General features: G+C 49.2%; 1 protein-coding gene across 1 annotated transcript in view; it reads right to left on the reverse strand.

The window, feature by feature from the left end:
* Positions 1–20558, reverse strand: part of LOC146798555 (putative palmitoyltransferase ZDHHC24) — a 147069-nt gene that overhangs the window by 33803 nt on the left and 92708 nt on the right. Inside the window, exon 2 of the mRNA XM_085627985.1 lies at positions 14864–15141. Within this exon, the coding sequence (XP_085484111.1) occupies positions 14864–15141 (278 nt within the window). The remainder of the gene's footprint in view (positions 1–14863; positions 15142–20558) is intronic.

Here is a 20558-nt window from a genome sequence, read left to right on the forward strand (position 1 = left end):
TCACTTTAATGTCCTTCTACCCACAAAAAACCCTCATGGCTCTGTTAAGTTTCCTCCGGGCGTTTTCCACAGCCCCATGTTTCACTGCCCCTCTCCATACTTTCCGGGTAACAAATTCTGTCCATGCTATGCATGTCTCCAAGTCTCTTTGCATCATCTGTAAGAGCGCCAAACCCGACAGCCGAATCAGATAATTTTCTCCCAAATGCAGTATTAATAAGTCCGGACATCCTTTTTGGGAAACCATCTTCGCGAGCCAGGGCAATAGTGCCCCCCATCGCATACCCCCTTTCCCCCACCAATGCACCTCATGATGACTTCCTTTGGGTCCCAGGTTACGGCCGCATACCTGCTGCTCAGCATACTTTGATGCCCAATGCACGAAGGAGTGCCCGACGATTGAGTTGACCGTCTTGGTCCCCAGGCCACCCACACAACCTACGGTGAGAAAAAAGCATTCGTACCACACCCCTTTACCCCCTGTCCCCCAGTCGGCCACACTTCGTCCCCATCCTTTTCATTTCCGCACATAACGCCCAGAGCACCTAGACCTCCATGTCCCAATCTGCCTAATCCTGTCCCATGACCAGCCCAGCTGCACCGCCGCCGTCACCGCCCCAATGCGGAAAGAATGAGTATCAAAAACAGCCGGATTCATACCCAGACGTCTCAATGCCATGTGCAAAACCACCAGCAGCTGCCCCGCCATCACCCGCCCCAGAGGCATGACAGAAAACTTCCCCCGCCGGCACAGGAGCCCTCCGCAAAAAACTCTGCCATTTCGCCATCGGACATGCTCCCGCACAGCCACTCTCGTTCAGCCAGACCCATTTGCCACGCCCTGCCTGATCCGTCTTGGACCGTCCCAGCCAAATTCCCAGGCGGCCCCCATCCAAACTGACCTCCTCATATCTTCTCCCTCCTGCCCCTTTCGTGCCCAGTAACTCTGACACTCTGAAGGCCCCAAAGAACATCCACACCATACATAAACGGAAAACCGCAACCTCAGAACCGCCATAACAACACAAAGGCAACGCCCCAACCAGCCTGACCAACAACTCAAAAGTAATCGTTTCCCTCAGTGTCCTTGTCCAACCGTCTCCCCTCCCCCGGCCACAACCCTTGAGCACTCTGCTAATGATCACATCTTTTGCCGGATCAAACCCCAAGAGCAAACTGCCATAAAAGGACACTCCCGCCAGTTTTCCTGCTATCGTCACGGAACACAAACCCTTGTCCATGCAATGTAAAACAAACTGTAACACTCCCTGTTCAACAGTCGGTTGGGATCCGGTTGCCGTCTCCCCGCTCCAGCCCACAAAGGTTCCAAACTCCGCCCAAGCCAGCCTGTAGCTACATCTCGTGGTGTCAGCTATGGACTTCTCCACCAGGCCTATCACCCTCACTCCCCCCAGGCCCAGATGCTGTCCGGCAGTGTGGTCTTGTACTGATCTGCTCCAGGTGCCAGTCGCCGGAACCGTCGCCATTGCGAACGACACAAAGCATCCGCAATGTTGTTATTCGCCCCAGGGACGTGTTTTTCCCGAAACACCACATTCAATTGCAAACATTTAAGCATAAAGCTCCGCAAGAGCTGCGGAACCCTCAGATCTCTTGCCTTCTGCCTGTTGACCAACTCGACAACAGTAATGTTATCCACATGGAAGAGTACTGACCGATTCTGAAATTCAGAACCACACGCATCTAGAGCCACCAACAGAGGGAAAAATTCCAGAAATGCAATGCTTCTCCCTTGTGCCACCCAATGAGCCGGCCATTCCTCCACACACCACCTGACATCCCAGAAAACCCCGAAGCCCGCTGCCCCCGCTGCATCAGAGTAAATTTGTACTTGCCAAACCATGTGTTCCTCTACAAAATCCAGTGACACCCCATTGAAATCAGTCAAGAAAGTCAGCCGTGTCCTCAGATCCGCTCGGACCACCATTGAAATCAGAACCCTGTGGTGCGCTAAGACTGCACCCGGAATGACCATGCCCAGTCGTCCTGCCCTCACCACCACCCTGCACGCAAAATTCAGGAAACCCAGAAGTTGTTGCCCCGCCCCGAACGCGATCCTCTTTTCCCCTATCGCCCACAACAGGCATGCCTGTATCTCCACCACCTTCGCGGCAGGGAGCCGGGCCATCCACTGGACCGAGTCCAGTTCGATTCCCAAAAGGTGAGCCTACAGCTGGGCCCAGCTGTTTTCCCCGGCGCCAGAGGGAGCTCAAAACCGTGTGTCATCTCCTGAAACTGTGCAAGCACCCTGCCACAATCCCCCAAGTGTGCCCTCCCCAGGAACAGAAAGTCATCTAGGTAAAGGGAGACCTCCCGATGCACACTGATCTGTGTAAAGGCCCATTGCAAGAATGTACTAAACATCTCGAACAGCACGCAGGAAATCGCACAACCCATGGGCAAGACCTTGTCCACATTAATTGGACCAGCGAATTGCAAGAAGTCCGCGGGGTGTGTGGGCAGTAGGTGGAAAGCCGATTTCATGGCACACTTCGCCAATTACGCCCCCCACCCGTACCAGGCGGACCGCATCATCCACTGAGGCATATAGCACCCACGAGTCTGCTTCAGTGCTGAAATCATTCACAGACAGACTGCCTTCCGGCCACGAGAGGTGATGTACCATTCTAAACTCACCCGGCTTCTTCTTAGGGACAACCCCTAGCGGAGATATGATCAAGTCGTCTACGGGTCAGTCGACAAACGGGCCCACTATCCTGCCTTCGTCTCCCTCCTTCCTCAATTTGACTGCCACCACCTTTGGCAATTTCTTGGCTGATTTCAGATTTTACGCCCAGCTCTTCTCTCTAGGGCCCTGATACCCCACCCAGAAACCCTACGTAAAACCCCACTGGATTTTCAAGCTGCCTCACTGTCGGGGTATCGAGAGCGCCACGGCCCCATCGCCTCCATCTTAACTGGTGTAGGCACCCTTCTGCCCAGCTTGTCCCCTCCCTTTCATGGCCCGCCATTGCTCTGATGGCGTGGCCAAGGTAAAACATTGCGTAAGTGCATGTTGGCCCCGGCATTTGGAGCATTCGTGTTTAAACTTACAGGGATAACGGAAACAATAGCCCCTGTTGTAACTCCAACACCCTCCGGTATTGCTGCCCCCAGGCTTGGAAGGTGCCCCTGCCCCCCCTGAACTGGGATTACTTCCCCCCACCCCACCGTGGGCGGGACGAGGCAGAAAGGACCAGTACGTGACTGGTAAACCACTGGCTGTGTGTGTGGATGCTGAGGATTGCATGGACGACATCCACTGCGTCCACAGTTCCTGGTCAACTTCCCCCCAAGGTTTCTCTGGGTTCATGCTGATCCGTGCCCTAAGCTCCTCGTCGTAACTCAACCAGGCAAATCCCCCAAAATGCATCTGAGCTTTCCTGATGATAACCATATATTTCAGGAGTGCTATGGCCCTGTCCAGCATTGATGATAAGGGTTACTGTGCAGCTCTCCATACTCACGGGAACCCTAGGCTGTCTCGTGAGCTCCCATTCTTCCTCCTTAGAGCCCTCCTTCGCTTGTATCTCCCTGTGTAAAAGTTTAAACACGTCCACATATTCGTGCTTCCAGATTCTATTCCTAGTCTTGTCTGACAAATGCGACCCCAACAGCATGGCCAGGCCCATATACGGCAATTTCTTGTGGTGCTTGTCCTCCCCTCGTCCTCCGTCCCTTCCGTCTTGTCAGTCTGTACACCTGCCACCGACACCTTCTTGCCCCCTCCTTCCGCCGAAGTGCCCCTTGCTGCTCCGCCCTGTGGTGTCGCTATGGCATCCCTCACTGACCCATCTGCCACACCCACCGACCGGCAGGCCTTCTTCCTTCAGCCCACCATCCCAAGCTGCCCACCATGCCCCCTCACCTGTCAAGGCCGTCTGTGTCTCTCCAGTCCGTCCTCTGACGGTGGTCGACCTCGGGTTGACTGCCTTCGCCTTGCCTCTTGTCGGTTTCGGAGCCTGCCAAATACCAAGTCTGTTGTTTCTCTTCTCCCCCCTCGTCCTGTCCTCGTCATCCCTTACCTCCCCGTCTTCCAACTCATCACTCTCAGTGCCATAATCCAGTTCGACTTGTGGCTCCAACTCCACAGGCGTCCACAGCACCTCACGCACCGCTCTCTTCACACCTTTGCTCTTCTTCACATGCACTCCACCCCCAACTGCCACACACGCTGGCGTTGCCCGCTTCCGTGTTGGAGGGAAGGCCGCCGCAGACCCCCCTGCTACTTCCAGCCGGTGTCCCGGGGCCACCTTGCGCCCCGCCGTGCCACCCAACACTCTGCCGACCTCCGCCGGCTTGGATCCCCCCCACCACCCAGGTCACTCAAACCTGGGTGGGCCCCGGCACCATCAGGCCTCAAAGCATCCCTACCTCTGACTGGTGGCACCCCTCCTCTCCCACCCACACCCGCTTGCCCTTGGCCTCCCTCTTTCGCTCCTCCTGCTCAGCCCACCATTTCTCCTCAGATGTGGGCGTGGAGGGCCCCTCCACCCCATCGTCCCAACCCTCCTCACCCCTGGCCACACACATCGCCGCCCACCACGCCTCTGCATCTTGTATGATTCGTCATTGGTCCCCGATCATTTCGTCAAGGGACATGCCCTCACATCCCCTGCCCCCCTCCCCATGCCCCATGCCCTGCCACTGCGATGGCCTGCCCCCCCACCTGCAAGGTGCTTGTCTGCCTCTTCTCTGAGCCCCCTCTGTGCCTGACACTGTCCGCCCAGGCTCCGTTTGAAAGGTCAATGGGAGTGTCCACCCATTGCCCTTCGTCACCGCCCTGCACCAGGCCTCCCGCGGCCTGGGGCTGTACCTGCCCCTCTTGCACGCCCACCGGGCCCGCCCCTCCCACCAGGCTCACCGTATTCGTGCTCCCGTCCTGTCCTCCCCCCACCGACAGTGAAGTCCCGGACCCCCTCCCCACTTCCTCCAATCCGGCCGCATCACTCTGCGTTCGGAGCCCCTGAAGCCCGCCAGGTCTTCCCTCCACCCACGAGGGCCCTCCCGATTCCTCCGCGCTGACACCCAATCACGGAGGTAGGGTCTGGTGCCGGCCACCACGCACCGCCGCCTCCTTCTTAACCCCGCCCGCCCCCTCGCCAACGTACCTTTGACCGGGGGTGGCTCCTCCATACAGCAATGCAGCGGCCTACACATTATTGAGATGAGACGCGGCACCTGACCATGAGTGGACACACAAAGGTATATGAGGTGAGGAGCAGGGAGAGAACCCACCAATTCCATCGGAACAAGAGGTGACCAGAAGAGGTCCAGGGGCCGGTTCGGGCCCAGGCCTGGGGGTAGTGGTGTACTTGGAGACACGAGTTGCGATTAAAGCACAAACAGAGAGGATGTGCCACTCCACCTAAATGGGGCACTAAGATGACACTGGATTAGTTCCCACAAGAACTGAGAACAAACTCTCCTGGCACTACCAAACAAAACCACGGCTGAAGAGAGGAGAGATCTGCGAGGTGCCCCAGGCCCGAAAAACACTGACACACTAGATGACAATTCCACTACTGGCCCTCACACTGAAAGAAGCACCACAGGCAGCTTGGACACAGTCAGGACACCAAGAAAGAACACAGTAATAGCCCATGGGGGAAGAAGCTTTAGCCTCTGGCCCTGCGACTCGGGCCACCACCAAACGGCCACACAATATTAGACAGCTGACCTGAGGACAAGGACCTGGAGAGGTCCCACCGGACTCACATAAGGATAGGATTGCGATGCCAACCCTGCTGCAGTGACTGCAAAAGTGGCAGTAGGATCATTGGTCGCAAGACAATATAATGCAGGCACAGTCAAACTGCAATCTGAGGAACAGCGTTCCCATGCCTGCAGCCCACGGCTAGCCGTGGGTCGTCTAGGGTGAACCGTGTCACAGACAGAACCCTGACCTGGTGTGGATGGGCTGCCCTATACTGAAGCTACCATGGGCCTAGAGTCCTTACACTTAACACTAGCTGCCAAAATAGACACAGTGCTGAGCACTGTTGAAAAACTTGGCGTGACTTCGATCAAACACATACGTTTCTAGAAGCTAAAATTGACAAAATCACAACAGATTTCACACTCTTACATGCAGATCATCACAAGTTAGCAGAGAAAGTGCAAACTAATAAACTCACACTGACTGAGCTTTGCCTGACCACATGTTCAAACGCCACGATACTGCAGAGCTTACTGGACAGAGTGAGTATCCTAGAAGAAATGCTGGGGGATGCAAAGGGCTGGTCACACCGCAATAATTTACGAGTGGTGGGTCTACCAGTGGGCGAAGAGGGCCAAGACGCAGTGGCCTACATGGAGAACTGGCTAAAGGAGCTATTGCCCGAAAACACGCTGTCCCCCCAGTTTGTAGTAAACGTGCACACAGAGTACCAGCTCGCAAACCACCTCTGGTGCAAATCCTAGGCCGCTGTTGATCCGGCTACTGACCTACAGAGACAGATACACTGTCCTAAGGGAAACCCATAAATTACCGGACATAACAATACAAAATGAGCACATTATGCTGTTTCCTGACTACACAACCCAGGTACAGAGGCTAAAGAGCTCCTTCCAAATAGTGAAATGTCGCCTACATGATCTGGATATGCCTTACTCCCTACCGTTCCAGGCTCAGCTTAGAGTGGTAGCGAAAGGCACTACACATTTCTTTGATTCCCTGTCGGATGCCTGGGACTGACTAGAGGGTTTGGGAATGGCAGCTGGGCGCACACCGCCAGACACTCAAGCGAGACTGCGCCGGGACGGGGGCAACTGCAGAAAGGACAAGATCAAAGGAGCGACTCAACTAACTGCACCTAAAGCTTTCGCCGACTTGGGAGAAAATAATACTAGAACGCCGTGTGGCTCTGTAGGTAGCGGCGGCAATCAGCGAACAGATGCGCAATTCGGATCAAGAAACTAAATCCACCAAATCAATGAACAGAAAAGAGTCCACTCGTTTGTGGCCCGAGGGGCCTGACTCACCATTTCCCCCAGTGGTGACGCTGCAATCCGACGACGACATAATATAATTAACCGCTGAACAGTGGCTGATCAGGTACGGACACATGAACTTAGACAAGGGTCCCTCCTAGACTGGGCTAGATGCTCGTACCGCACGGGCGGGGACCAGATTGTGTGCCCGGGATATAAACAAAGGAAGCACAACACTAAAGGGGCACTTGGGAGCTGATACCATCACACGAACGACTCCCAGCAAGCACCAACACATTTGGTACTTACCATGACACAATGTTACAGTTTGGGAGGTCCCCTTTTTTGGGTCCACTCTAATGAAGTTGAATATGTTGTAGTGCTGAACCCCATTTTCTTCTTGCACCCACAAAGGGAGGAGACAACGCCCAAATCCCGCATAAGCAATCACTCTCACTGAGCCTGGTAAGCCAGGCCACATGCCACTTAGAACTGATGGACACATTTATAAACCCACATAATGACACAGGCGAACATTATTACTTGGACTGTGAGGGGAATACACACACCAGCAAGATGCTACTCCACATATTCATATGTGTAACTTGGGGCAGCCAGAATAGCACTCCTACAGGAAACTAATCTAACACAAGCAGAGGCAATCCGCCTACGCTGACGTTAGTGAGGTCCTGTGTTTAGCACCAATTTCTCCTCTCAGGCACGGGGAGCGCTAATATGGGTCAGAGCAGAGGAGGTGAAATCAGATTTCGAAGGCAGGTATGTATTTGCAAAAGGCTGGTTAAATGGTCAAACCATCTGTATAGGGTCCATCTATGCCCCCAACACTGAACAGGCAGCATTCCTCCACCAGCTCACAAACGCCCTGGCACCCTGGAGCGGGATCCCTTGACTATTGGGCGCAGATTTTAATTCTGTGCTCGATATCACTCTGGACCACTCATTACACCCCGTGACACATACTACTGCTTTATCAAATGCTCATGCACTGAGCGCCTGGCTCACCCACTGGTCCCTAAAGGATGTGTGGTGCACTCGTAACCCTAATATGTCCATATACTCTTTCTACTCTCGCACACACAATCTACATGTTAGACTAGACCGCATTGTAAGTTCACCATCCCTGTTACCCCTTGTCACACAGATCGATTACCTGGGACGTAGGCACTCCGATCACAATCCCCAACATGTGCAACTTAGCTGGGACGTAGGCCTGCCACCGGTTTCTACCTGGCGCCTCCAGATTTTGGGCCTCTTAGGGAATTGCCACAGTGGAATACTTTGATGTTAATGCAGGCTCCAGTATGGGACTCGCGTGGAACATGCGCAATCAATTGACCACAAACGTAGGTAAGGTAGAACATGAGCTATTGCAATATGAAACCAAGGTGGCGACAGGTGCAGGCTACAGACGACCAATAGACGTGATGCGAGGAATACAAATGGAACTTCTAGAACTGTTGCGATGCCTAAACTACACTGTGCACTCAGTATGCACACAAGAAACATCAGATAGACGAAAACGACTGCTAGCATGGGTACTACGCCAAGAGCAACCTAGGCCCGCCTATGCACATGATATGCACAGCAGCAGGCCATACAGTGTATACGCAACATGAAATACACACATACATTACAAGATACTATACTGCACTTTTAGAATCAATCACTCAACACAATCAAGCCTGTGTAGACATCTTTCTAGACTCAGTGCGCCTGCCTCTCAAAACACCAGACCAGCTGGAAACTCTGGATGCCCCAATTGCCCTTGACGAGATCCGGGAAGCCATCGCAGTCTTGGCAACGAGCAAGACCCCTGGCCCCAATGGCCTATCTGCAAAATATTATAAAGCCTTTGCAGAATCTCTGACCCCACACCTACACACCCTTTATACCACTGCCCTGGAGAGCCGTGATCTCCCCAAGTCACTAAATGAGGTTCGCTTGGTCTCGCTCCCTAAACCTGACAGACCCCCTAGAGCTAGGCTCATATTGCCCCTTAGCCCTACTAAACACAGATTACAAAATATTAGTAAAATTGTTAGCTGACCGGTTAGCACCTCTGGTACCATCCCTAGTTCACGCTGACCAAAACAGATTCATACCAGCCAGCAGCACCTTGGCAACGCTTCTTAAGGGTGGCAAAATACTCAGATCAGTGGCCCTACTCCGGCTGTCTAGTGTTGAACCTAGAAAAGGCCTTTGACACCCTAGAGTGGAGATACTTGTTTGCTGTGCTGCCACGTTATGGAATTGGGGACGCCTTTCTCAACATGATCAAACTGTTATATAATGAGACGACAGCGAGAGTACAGACAGGGCCTTACATCTTGGCCCCAATTAGTGAGGGACTAGACAGGGATGCCCGTTATCCCCACTGCTGTTCTCACTGGCTATTGAGATCTTGGCAGCGGCCATTCACGTACAGGGGTGGACTGGGGAATTCTGTTGGGGGATGAAGCACATGCAATCTCGCTATACGCAGATGACCTCCTTACATACATCAGGGACATACAGTCCATTCCACAGTCACTAGCGCACATTGTGCAGGAGTTTACTGCTCTGTCAGTGTTAAAAGTGAACACATCCAAGTCGTGTCTGTATCTTTTTGATAGAACATGCCCCAAGCCGAAACGGCTAATCACAAAAAGGTGGAAGTCCTCTGAACCCCCTAAGGCACTGGCCTGGAAGCGCTGCCAGCAGGTACGGGCTAAGGCAGAACATGTTGCACTACACAGGGATGCTGACATTGATGGCACATTGGCACTCACAACCAACACACAACGAGAAGTAGATGACATGAATTAATGGCCAAGGTGCAAGGTTGAGACCCACAACCAGAAAACATCAGACGTGGACCTGCCACCGAGCGCTTGCAGAGTGCGACAGGTAGGCGATTGTGTGACCATTGACATGGGGAACGGGAATAGCTGCTCCAGTTCGAGTTAGAAAACGTATTGTTGTCCTAGTTTTGTTTAAGTTGTCCTGAGCGTTAATACCCACCTCTCGAGTTAGCAGACCATACCACGATACACCCACTATCACAATACCGATAGACAACCCCACAGCTGATTCTCACCTGACAACAAGGATGGGACTCAAAGAACTACATGTACTGAACCATATTGATAAAGTATTCCATATGAATAATGTAAACATTATATGCAACTTGAATCCATGTTAGAGCCGAATCTATATGCAACAAAGAGCAAATGTAACCTAAACAATTGGAAAATTGTAATATGATTGTCTACTTTGTTCACATTTAAAACCAATAAAACAGATTCAAACAAAAATGAAATTAAATGAAATGAAAAAAACATTTGTATAGCGCATGGCTACCCAGAAGCATCCTAGCGCTGGGCAGAGCTAGAGAAAGGAACAGAAACTAAGGGACGAGTACTGTCTTTAGTTGTTTACGAAAGGCAAGATGGCTAGATTCCCTGCGAAGGATGCCTGTGAAAGAAAGGGAAGATGTAAATTCTATAGATAAGTGGACATTCTCGCCATCTGAGATGGGGCTTCCGAGCAGGCGACAGGTTAGGTGGTCTTTGTATATAATAGAAATACCACTGCCCTTGCCTGTTGCTCTGTCCAACCTCTGCATCAGGTACCCCTGGGGGAGTGCTTGAACAATGTCTGGCTCCGCGCTTGAGTTGAGCCACGTTTCAGTAAGAAACAGGACTTCTGGGTCAGAATCTTTTAGGAGCATCGAGATCTCTACCGTATGTTTTGGCAGGGATCTACAATTCAGCAGAATAATTTATAAAAACCACTAGGCAGGGTAGGCGCGGTAGTGTGGAGGGAGAATTTAAGCCTGCAGGAAACTTTTCGGGCGAGATAGAATGAGCACATGTTGCTCCAAGAGTGCTGTTTAGCTGATTCAGTTGTAAGCTGGAATAACAATATATATCAGGGGGAAAAGATGCAGGGGTTCTGGCCATTGGGCCCGTTCGGGTGCAGATGGGCGCAGATGGGCGCAGATGAGCTAGACTTAGGCGTGCCTATGGCGTGCCAGCGGCGCTCCCTCTGCACGGTCGCGTCATCAAGCGCCTTTATGTGTGCGGACCGTCGTCGAGAACAGCAGCTAGAACTCTGACCCGGCATCTAAAGTGCAAGTGCGGAAGCAAGCGAAATACTCCCCTACCCCCAGAGCATTGAACACAGCTCTTTCCCAATTCAGCAGTGACAGGTAAGCATTTTAAAAACGAGTAAAACAGTTAGCAGCGTTATTAAACAAAAACAATGCGGCCGGTAAAAACCACTCTGAGTCCACGAGGAATGACAGATGCCCACACTGCAACTAGGAGGTAAAATGTTCTCCCACATGTTAGTATTAGTGTAGGGTGCACTATTGCATCTGCATATAGCTGATGACATAGCCTATTGTCATCAGCTATGTGCAGATTCGTTTCAGTATTTTGTCAACCTCACGCTGCATGGAAGGCACAGACATACCCAGTTTGAGCAATAAGCCTTTGTTTGATTTGTAATGATTGGATTATGTTGGTCCTGATTAAGTGGGCAGACAAAACAAAATATGGCCCCTGTAATGTGATGCCTTTCAACACTGCCGCCCACTCAGATTCACGTAATACTAAGCATGAGCAAGTGACAGCGTCCGTTTGCCTGACCCTAATATGACCCTAAATTATGATACATTGAAAATGCTTGTTTCATTGCAGCAATTGAAAAAAATGCATTATGCAAATGTGAATGCAAGCATGAAAGTCTGCTGCCTGTCACAAGCCTCCATCCTTTCATTCACCGGGTTCACAAACAAAATGCTAGGCTTATGAATATTAAAGGGCAGAGGTTCTGTGAATCCTCCTGAATGCCATTATAGTTCTGTTACGGATGTGTACATCCCGGTGCAGTGTATACAAAATCTCAGGTGGCATTGCACTTCCTGTGACATGTGACTAGTAGATCAGGCCATTAGTTAAATGCGTGCAGGTTTTATTATAAATTTGTATGCAAATTCTTCAAGCATCCCAAAGTTATTAACGAACTGAGACCTGCCAACTTAAACATTTTTTTACCACTTGAGAGGAAATGGTGCCAGCGTGCTGGTGGAGGTTTTAAAACCCCTAAAAGGATGTCATACTGCCAGAGCTCCAGAACACGAGCAGGATATCCCAGCCTGAAAGGGTTTCCATGCTCAGTTTGTGTGACTGTGATGTCGGCTCTTCACTGTATGAATAAAGTTGATACTGTGTGATGTGTGATGTGGGGTGTAGTGTCCTGCTGGACACAGTCTAGTGTTTAGCTTCCTGATGTACCCACTCTGAACACCCACCCATCACAGGCGTCACCAGTCAGGTGACCCTGCAAATAAAGAGGCCAAGAGCACGTGCCCTGGGCCAGTTCCAGTACCCAAGCAGTATGTCTCTGTGGTTCATTTGCAAGTATGAGGACCTGGTGCCCACCACTTTACACGCTGTGCCTTCATGTGAATTGATGCCGCTAGACCCATAAAACACTTTTCTCTAGAGCCAGTTATCTTTCTATCCATTTCTCGCTACCTACTGCCACATTTTTCAGCAGCTGGTCGTCCACGCAGTGAAAGCGGACCAGCAGCATACTAAGTACCCTCTTACAAACATCAGCCGCTGAGCGAAACCTCTTTAAATAAAAGTGTTTCTCTGACAGACTTTTGACTTTCAAGGTGCATGAGGAGGTGGGGAGATGACCTCAGCCGTTCTAAAAGTGGGCATATTAACAAACAGTGTCCGCTGCAGTCTTTTAATTACGCACTGTCTCGAGTGTTTGAGACACAGCACTACTCCAAAAAGGGAGATGTGTGAGAGAATGGCTCTCTCTGGGCCACGACCCTGTGCTAGCAATTCACTTCAAGGCCCGGTACGCCGCTCGCAGTGTCAACGCTCAAGGGAATCTTGTTACCTCTTATTTCCATAAATCAGATGCGCGTCAGACAATGGAAGAGCTGAGGTAAGAGAATAAGAACGAACAGTGTGAGGAAAGTGGGTTGTAGTGCCGAGGGCGGAATCCGCCTCCCTCGAGCATGAAGCACAGGAGCACAAGGAGAGGAGTGGGAGACAAGACTTTACCATATCAATCCCTTTAAAAAAAGGACCAAAACAATTGAATATCTGACCAAAAAGAAGCCCAACTGACGGTGGACATGAAGAGTGCCAAAAAGGCCAAATAAATACAGTCAACCGAGGTGCGGGAGGCAGCACTAACACAACTTTGCCATTAAGAGGAGGAAGGAGGGAGGAATCCTATAGTTACATGTAAACAGCTATGGCGCCAAAGCTGAGCACAGGCAAATAGTAACAGCTCAGTAAACCAAGTAAAACATAATCCTCCAAAGAACACAAAGAACCAGATCGGAATGAGATAGTACTTAGTCCCTGCGCATGGGAGGAACAGATGGGAAAAAGGCGGGACAAAGAGGCAGGACTGACTACTTGCAACCAAGGATTTTTAAAGGACATCGAAACAAACAAATCAAAAGCAGGGGGATGGCTTAAAACCCACAAGAGAAATTACAACAGGTCTTGAATGCTCGTCCTAAAAATGGCCCACACATTGACCTGTCAGACCAGCCCGTCAAGCATTGCCTGATTGACTGCCCTTTAGGCCAGTCTGACCCTGGTCTAAGACAATGGCATTATCTGGACAGAGACCAGCTTGCATGCCCTAGCTATCTATAAATGAGAATATTCTGTTCCCGGTGAAGACTGATGGGTAATCATGTAAGTAAAAAGAGAATTGCAAAGGGGTGCAATACTGCTATGTTTTTCGAAATGCCTCAATCAGCTTTCATGTGAATCTGGCCCTAGATATTGGTGAGTAAAGCTATCAACAACTTTAGCTGCCCTCATGGTGTTTCAGATTCAATAATGGAGGCTAATAACTTTGCTGACGGCCACTGAATAATCCATAAAACTTCCAATGCACTTATCGATAATAATACGAGGTGCTGTGTTATAAGGGCCGGAAGATATTGCGCAGAAGCATGATTGTTCTTTAAGCAGGATTTCCAATGTATCTACCTAGGATTCGAAATGCCCAAGTAACGTCATTGATTCTAGTAAGGCTATTTGCTTCTAATTTTGAGAATCATCACTTGAATATTTTTGTGCAGTGGGAGAAATCTGTTCATGCGTTGTGATTGCACCCAGGAGATGAACATTGATTGAAATGGGGGTGAGAAACGTTCACAATTAAGAGTTCTCACTTATTGAGCTTGAAGCTTCATAATGAACGCAACCTTGGCAGGTGTCATGCTCTCTGTACTGCTGCATAATTTAATCTCCAATTATTTTGCACATATGGAGACAGTTGTCCAGGGGTGTAGGTTAAATCATTAAGATTGGGGAAGGGGGGAGAACTTCAGATTTCCCAACAATCGCGCTGACATATAATGTTAAAATACATTATATGGGGGCAGGGTGCATGAGAGGGGCTTAAGGGGCAGGGGAAAGGGAGAGAAATGCAGATTGGCAGGGGTAGTAAGTGAAGGAAACATAGTATTTTGTAAACTTACCAAAATGTTTAAAGACTTTCAAAACACAGAAAGGGAGAGTTTGTGTGTGTTTTTGTCTGTGTGTATGTAGGGGAAACCTGACAGACACCTTGCCATACTCCACTGAAAGCACTTGTACCCAACTATTTACCAGAAAATAAATGTATTAGGGGGATGTAACTCTCCAAACAACCCCTCCCCCCGAAGCTACTTCCCCGCAGATGCCCTCAGAATCTTCAAAAAGTTGTTTGGGTCTGAAATAGTGATCTGTAGCTCAGAAATACACTTCTATGTCCCCTGCCCTAGTTCTTCTAGAAAATGAGTGCAAAAACAATCAGTCAGCCTTTTATATTTTTGCAATGTAAGCACAAGTAGTTGAAAAAGGAAGTGTGCTACCTGTCACCAGCATCAACCAGGGCATCAGCAGCAACAAGAAGCTATGAGTACTGATGCCCTCATGAAGAATGCTCATGAAATTCTCAGCATTGAACACAGTGACGTACAGAAGCCCGGCCCAGCAGTAGAACAGGAAGCCAATCAGGTACCGGTAGTTGGCATGCCCCTGGCACTGGCCCAGTAGCCCACAATGGTGGTCTCTGCGTAGGATGCATACATTGCAGTTGTAGCAGTGCTTGCAGCGTGGTGGCACATGAGTTTCACAGGAGTAGCAAAATCTAGAAAAGAAACATCTGATCAGCCATGCATTCTAGAGTGAAAGAGGATCATCATTCACAAACGTCACGAGAAATCAAAGCTGGTGACTGATAAAGAAATATAAAAACAATCAAAGCATATGAAAGCAACAGCCACATGCAGCCATTTGAAATACAAAATATAAAATAAATAACTATATATACACACCCTTCTTTAGAATTCTATTATGATGTTCCTTTAAAAACTTTCTTTTAAAAATGTAAATGTAAATGTATGGATACTTGTATAGCGCACGACTACCCGGAGGTCTCTCGGCGCTTGTACGAATACCGCTGTGGAACCCATCCTGGCTTTTAAAAGTCACTTTTGCCATATTCTTCATCATAAAATCTGGAAACAATATCACACTGTTGAGCTATTTCCTCTGGGAAGACTTCAGTGCCTACATTTTACCTACTGTCAGAATAGGCGAACCAGTACTTCTACAAAGGCCAGTCAGAAGCCCACCCCCACCCCCCACTTTATGTGCCATGTGGCCCACCTTTAGAAGCGCTTGCAAAGCATTCTAGACTAACATCATCAGAGGCACAAATGTAAGGTTCAGAAATGATTAAGCACGATTATGATTTATAAACAATACTCGAAGCACAAACAGCTTTTTTAAAAAATAAAATGTAAATGTCCTGGCATAGACGCACAAAATATTGAGCAAGAAGAAACTGAGTAAAAGACATAAATAATAATAATAATATGTGAGTTTATAAAGCGAGCAGCTACCTCATCAGAGGTGTCCCGGCGCTAGGTTGCAAATTTGCAGTGAGGGGTAAAAGAGGGTCGATTTAAGGCAGGCTATAGAGCCAGGTTTTTAAGGCCTTCCTAAAGGCCTGTTCTGACTCCATCATGCGGAGGTGGAGGGGCATAGCATTCCAAAGTTTTGCAGTTTTCACCATGAACGGTCTGCCCCCTATCCTGGCCTTAAAAAAGGGGGAACCCTGAGCAGTCGCAGGTGGTTTGATCTCAGGGCCCGGTCATGCTGGTATATTTGCAATATCTGCCTCAGGTAGCCTGGGCCCTGATCTATGGTGGCTCAGTAGGCCAAGGTGAGTGCCTTGAACTCGATCCTACTATTGACAGGTAGCCAATGGAGGCACCATAAATGAAGGGAAATATGATGGTGAAACGGCACTTTCTTAATTAATCTGGCTGCTGCGTTTTGAATCATCTGCAGCCTGTGAACCAGGTACGGTGGAAGCCCTAGGCAAAGGCTATTAGAATAGTCCGGCTGGGAAGTCACCAGTGCATGGACCGTAGTCTTCCTGCAGTCTTTCAGCAGGAAATTAAGAAATTTTCTCAACGCTCTTAACTTCCAGTAGCATATAGAGAAGATATGGTCACCTGGGTCTTACAGGAGAGGTCGTTATCCAATTTGAACCCCAGGTTTCTGGCCGAGTCCACTGGGATAGGTTGTGGGTTCAGCTCTGAGGGCCACCACACAATCGAGAGTGGTGGTGCCGCCTGGCTGAAGAATATGACCTGTTTTCTCAATATTTAGCTTTAAGCAATTCTCTATCATCCAGGCCGAGATGTTTTCATGCATTGCTTAATATTGAGAAAGGCATCTTCTGAGTGTTCTTTAAAAGAGAACACCAGCTGAGTATCATCAGCATAGGAGACTACCCTCACACCCCATGTCTCGACTAAGGTCGCCGGGGGGCCAGGTATACATTAAAAAGAACCGGGCTCAGAACAGAACCCTACGAAACCCCACAGACAAGAGAGAGTTATGGGCATAGAAATACCTGCTGTGAGCGATTCTCCATGAACGATTGGAGCCAGGACAGGGCCATACCCCACACTCATACCTGTCCCAGTCTCTCCAGTAGAATCATGTGGGCCACAGTATCAAAAGCTGCAGACAGGTCAAGCAACACCAGCATACCTGAGGCGCCCTAGTCCACAGATTCACGAATGGTTTCAGAGACTTCCAGAAGTGCAAACTCAATACTGTATCCTGCTCTAAAACCCGATTGCGAGGCATGAAAGCACAGATCCACAGGTTCACAGATTCACGAATGGTTTCAGAGATTTACAGAAGTGCAGTCTCTCTACTGTACCCTGCTCTTAAACCCGATTGCGAGTCATGGAAGCAATTGTTTGATTCAAGGAATTCAGCCAGTTGCTTCTGAACTTCCTTTTCCAGAATTTTCGCTGGAGCAGGCAGTAGAGAGATAGACCTGAAATTCTTGTGCTCCGCAGGAGACGCATCTGATTTCTTGAGCAGAGGCAGCAAGAAAGCTTGTTTCCAGGCGGCTGGGGAAATACCAGATGTCAGGGAGGAGTTCCAGAACTTGTGCTTTTTTATTACCCTCCTGATGATGTTGGACTCAGGCATGTACGTGGTTACACAGATTAGGTAATTCGACATCTGGGGTTTGGGATGTACTTCCAGAACTGCCCCTCTGCTATTGTTTTGAGTTCTTCTCTGGGCTGTCTTTATGTTCCTCATCAGATATTCTCATCTGGCTAGGTGGTTTGTGAGCTCAGAGGACTGGTGTTGGAAGTCATTCAAGTTGCTGCAGTTACGTCATATGCGTAGGAACTGCCCATACAGTAGATTGTCCCTGAGGGCTTTTGGATGGAAGCTACTGTACAGTAGGGGGCTGTGACTGTCGGTAGGTTTTTTGTAGGTTCTTGTTTGCCAATTTGTCAGAACCCAGACTGATCATCAGATCCAGGAAGGGCAGTTCCTGGTCTGTGGTATTCGCTGTGAATTTTAGGTACGGGTTGAGGCTATTAACCCAGTCAACAAAGGGACGGATCATCTCTTGACCCCCCCTTCCAGAAGATAAGGATATCGTCGATATAACAATGCCACAAGGTGATATTCTCGTTGTAGGGTTTTGTGTCAGTGAGTATGTGTTTAGCCTCAAAGTCTGACATGTACAGACATGCCAGACTTGGGGCAAATGTGCGGCCTATTGATGTCCCTTGTATCTGATGAAAGAGACGGTCTTCAAACTGGAAGAAGTTTTACTGAGTGCTATGGCTGCACATTCCAATATGGAACTAATGGGGGCGTTTTCCGTCCAGTGTTTTGATCTTAAGATTTCCTCAATGACTTCCATAGTTGCTTGTTGGAGGATATTGGTGTAGAGGGCTTCTACGTCCAAAGACACGAGATGTTCCATCTGGAGGCCCTTGGTATTCTTGGTCTCAATGAGATTCAAGACGTCTCTTGTGTCTTGGACAAAGGAAGGGGTTTCTTTCAACAAAGGTTTTAGGAAGTGATCGCAGAATTTGGAAAGGGGTTCCAGGGTCGATCCTATGCCTGACACTATAGGCTTTCCAGGAGATGGATGAGTCCCTTTGTGTATCTTGGGGGGGTATAAAAGTAGAGCAGTCTAGTGTTGTCATTAATAAGAAAGTCTGCCTCATGTTTGGTAATCCATTCCTGGTTTAAAGCAGCTGTCACTGTGGCCTTTTCCTGCCATGCGTGTATTTCTGGGCCATATACTATGACCTTATAGTGAGTGTATGGCATCAACGAATAAGACAATATCTCCATGGTTTTGGGGTCAGTGCACATGTACTGACCACTGTACATGGGGTCTGGAGGGCTTCTATATTTTCCTCATTTGAAGCCCTGGTGTGTTACCTTTGTAAAGTTTAAGTAGCCTATGTGCTACCTTGGTCACAAGTCACGCTCCTGCATAGCAATTATATATATATATATATATATATATATATATATATATATATATATATATATATATATATATATATATATATATATATATATACATAAATATATTACCTACTGGCGGTCGCCAGTAGGTAGTTATAGTTAGGACCTATTTTCCAGAGGAAATCCGCAACATTCTATTCCCAATAAGTCTGGCGCCGGTTGACGAATCTTCTCAAAATTTTCCAAACTTTTGGCCAGCTCCGGTCCGCTCCTATCCTGAAAGTTTCGTGGTGATTCGTCAAGCGGGGGCTGAGAAAAAAGGAGGGTCCCAAAACGCGTTTTCCCCATGCAATAGGACCTGTTGACGCAGCTACAGCCCGAACTGCTGAACGGAATTACACCAAATTTGGCAAAGAGGTAGTCCTCAGTTCAGACTCGTGCCTTTTGCATAAATGGTGTAGATCCTTTCAGTAGTTCCTGAGAAAATTAGAGTAAAATAGATAGATATATCTATGGCCTCGGAGGATCCGCGCACCCTATGCGCACCCTAAGCGCACCCTCTGTGAACCGAGCGCGCACCCTCCCGATCACGCGCTGAATGCTAATTGGCTGTCGAGTGTCTGTCTACATTCGAAACCAGGAACTGTTGGCAGCCATTTTGTGCCTCGGCAGAAGCGAGGCTGATTAAGTAGGGAAATAAGTGTGTGAAAGATGTAAAGGGGGAAGGGTAGAAATACTCTGACCCTCTAGTGTTGCTTAGGGGGTCCCAGAAGGACCCCCTGGGGCTCCCCCTTTTTTTTTTTTAAACGGCGAAATGAGCGCAGGGTGCGCGGATCCGGCCAAAAAAAAAAAACCGTGCTTCGTTAATAATTAGCCCCCAGGTGGGCCAAATCCCGGGGGCAAAATGTTTATAAATTAATAGGGGGAGGGGGGCTGCTTGGCCCCCCTCCTGGAGCTCTCGAGGGCCCTGGGGAATGCCACCCCCCAGGGCCGGCTCCTACACTGTCCTGGGGTGCCCACCCCCAGGACACTGTTGTTTGCTATGAGAGGGCGGGAGTCTCCCGCCCTCCCATAGCAAACTTCGTTAGGATTTTGAAAGAGAGAGCAGGTTTCCCTGCTCTCTCTTTCAAAATCCAAACGATATTGCTTTTCTACTCGGGGAGCTGCATGTCAGCAGCTCCCCATGTGGAAAAGCAATGCCGGCTCCCGAAGGACGCGGGGAGCCGGCTGGAACCGTGGGGGCGTTGGGGCTTCCCCCACAGTCTCCAATGTTTTTTTATAAGCCCCAGGGGATGGGGTCCTCGGAGATAATAAAAATTAGTGATAGGGGCTATTTTTTTTTTTACGGTAAAATTAGGAGTCGCGCATCCTAACGCGTTGGGTGCATGGTTTCTCTCACGTTTGGGTGCGCGGACCCTAACGCGTTGGGTGCGTGGATCCAAGGAACAAAAACTGAAATTTTGGGGCGATAAACATCAACCTTAAGTGTTTTGTTCTTGAGTGGCTCTAAAAAGAGCCGTTGTGTTCATTGAGAGTTTTTGGTACTTATAAGTAAGTACCTATACAGAGTCTAAAGTTGTTGAGGCAAACTCTGTTTCCTTCATCTTTAAAGTGTACTCCATCTCTCCTATACATCTCTTGCATATGAAAGCGCACATTGTTATTGCAAATGGACCCCATTCTATAGTCTCGGAGAAAAGCAGAAACAGATTTATTTACATGTTTCCTAGCTTTCTCAATTTGTGGACAAAA

Source organism: Triturus cristatus, chromosome 9 (genome assembly GCF_964204655.1).
Source record: "Triturus cristatus chromosome 9, aTriCri1.1, whole genome shotgun sequence".
Taxonomy (NCBI): Eukaryota; Metazoa; Chordata; class Amphibia; order Caudata; family Salamandridae; genus Triturus; species Triturus cristatus.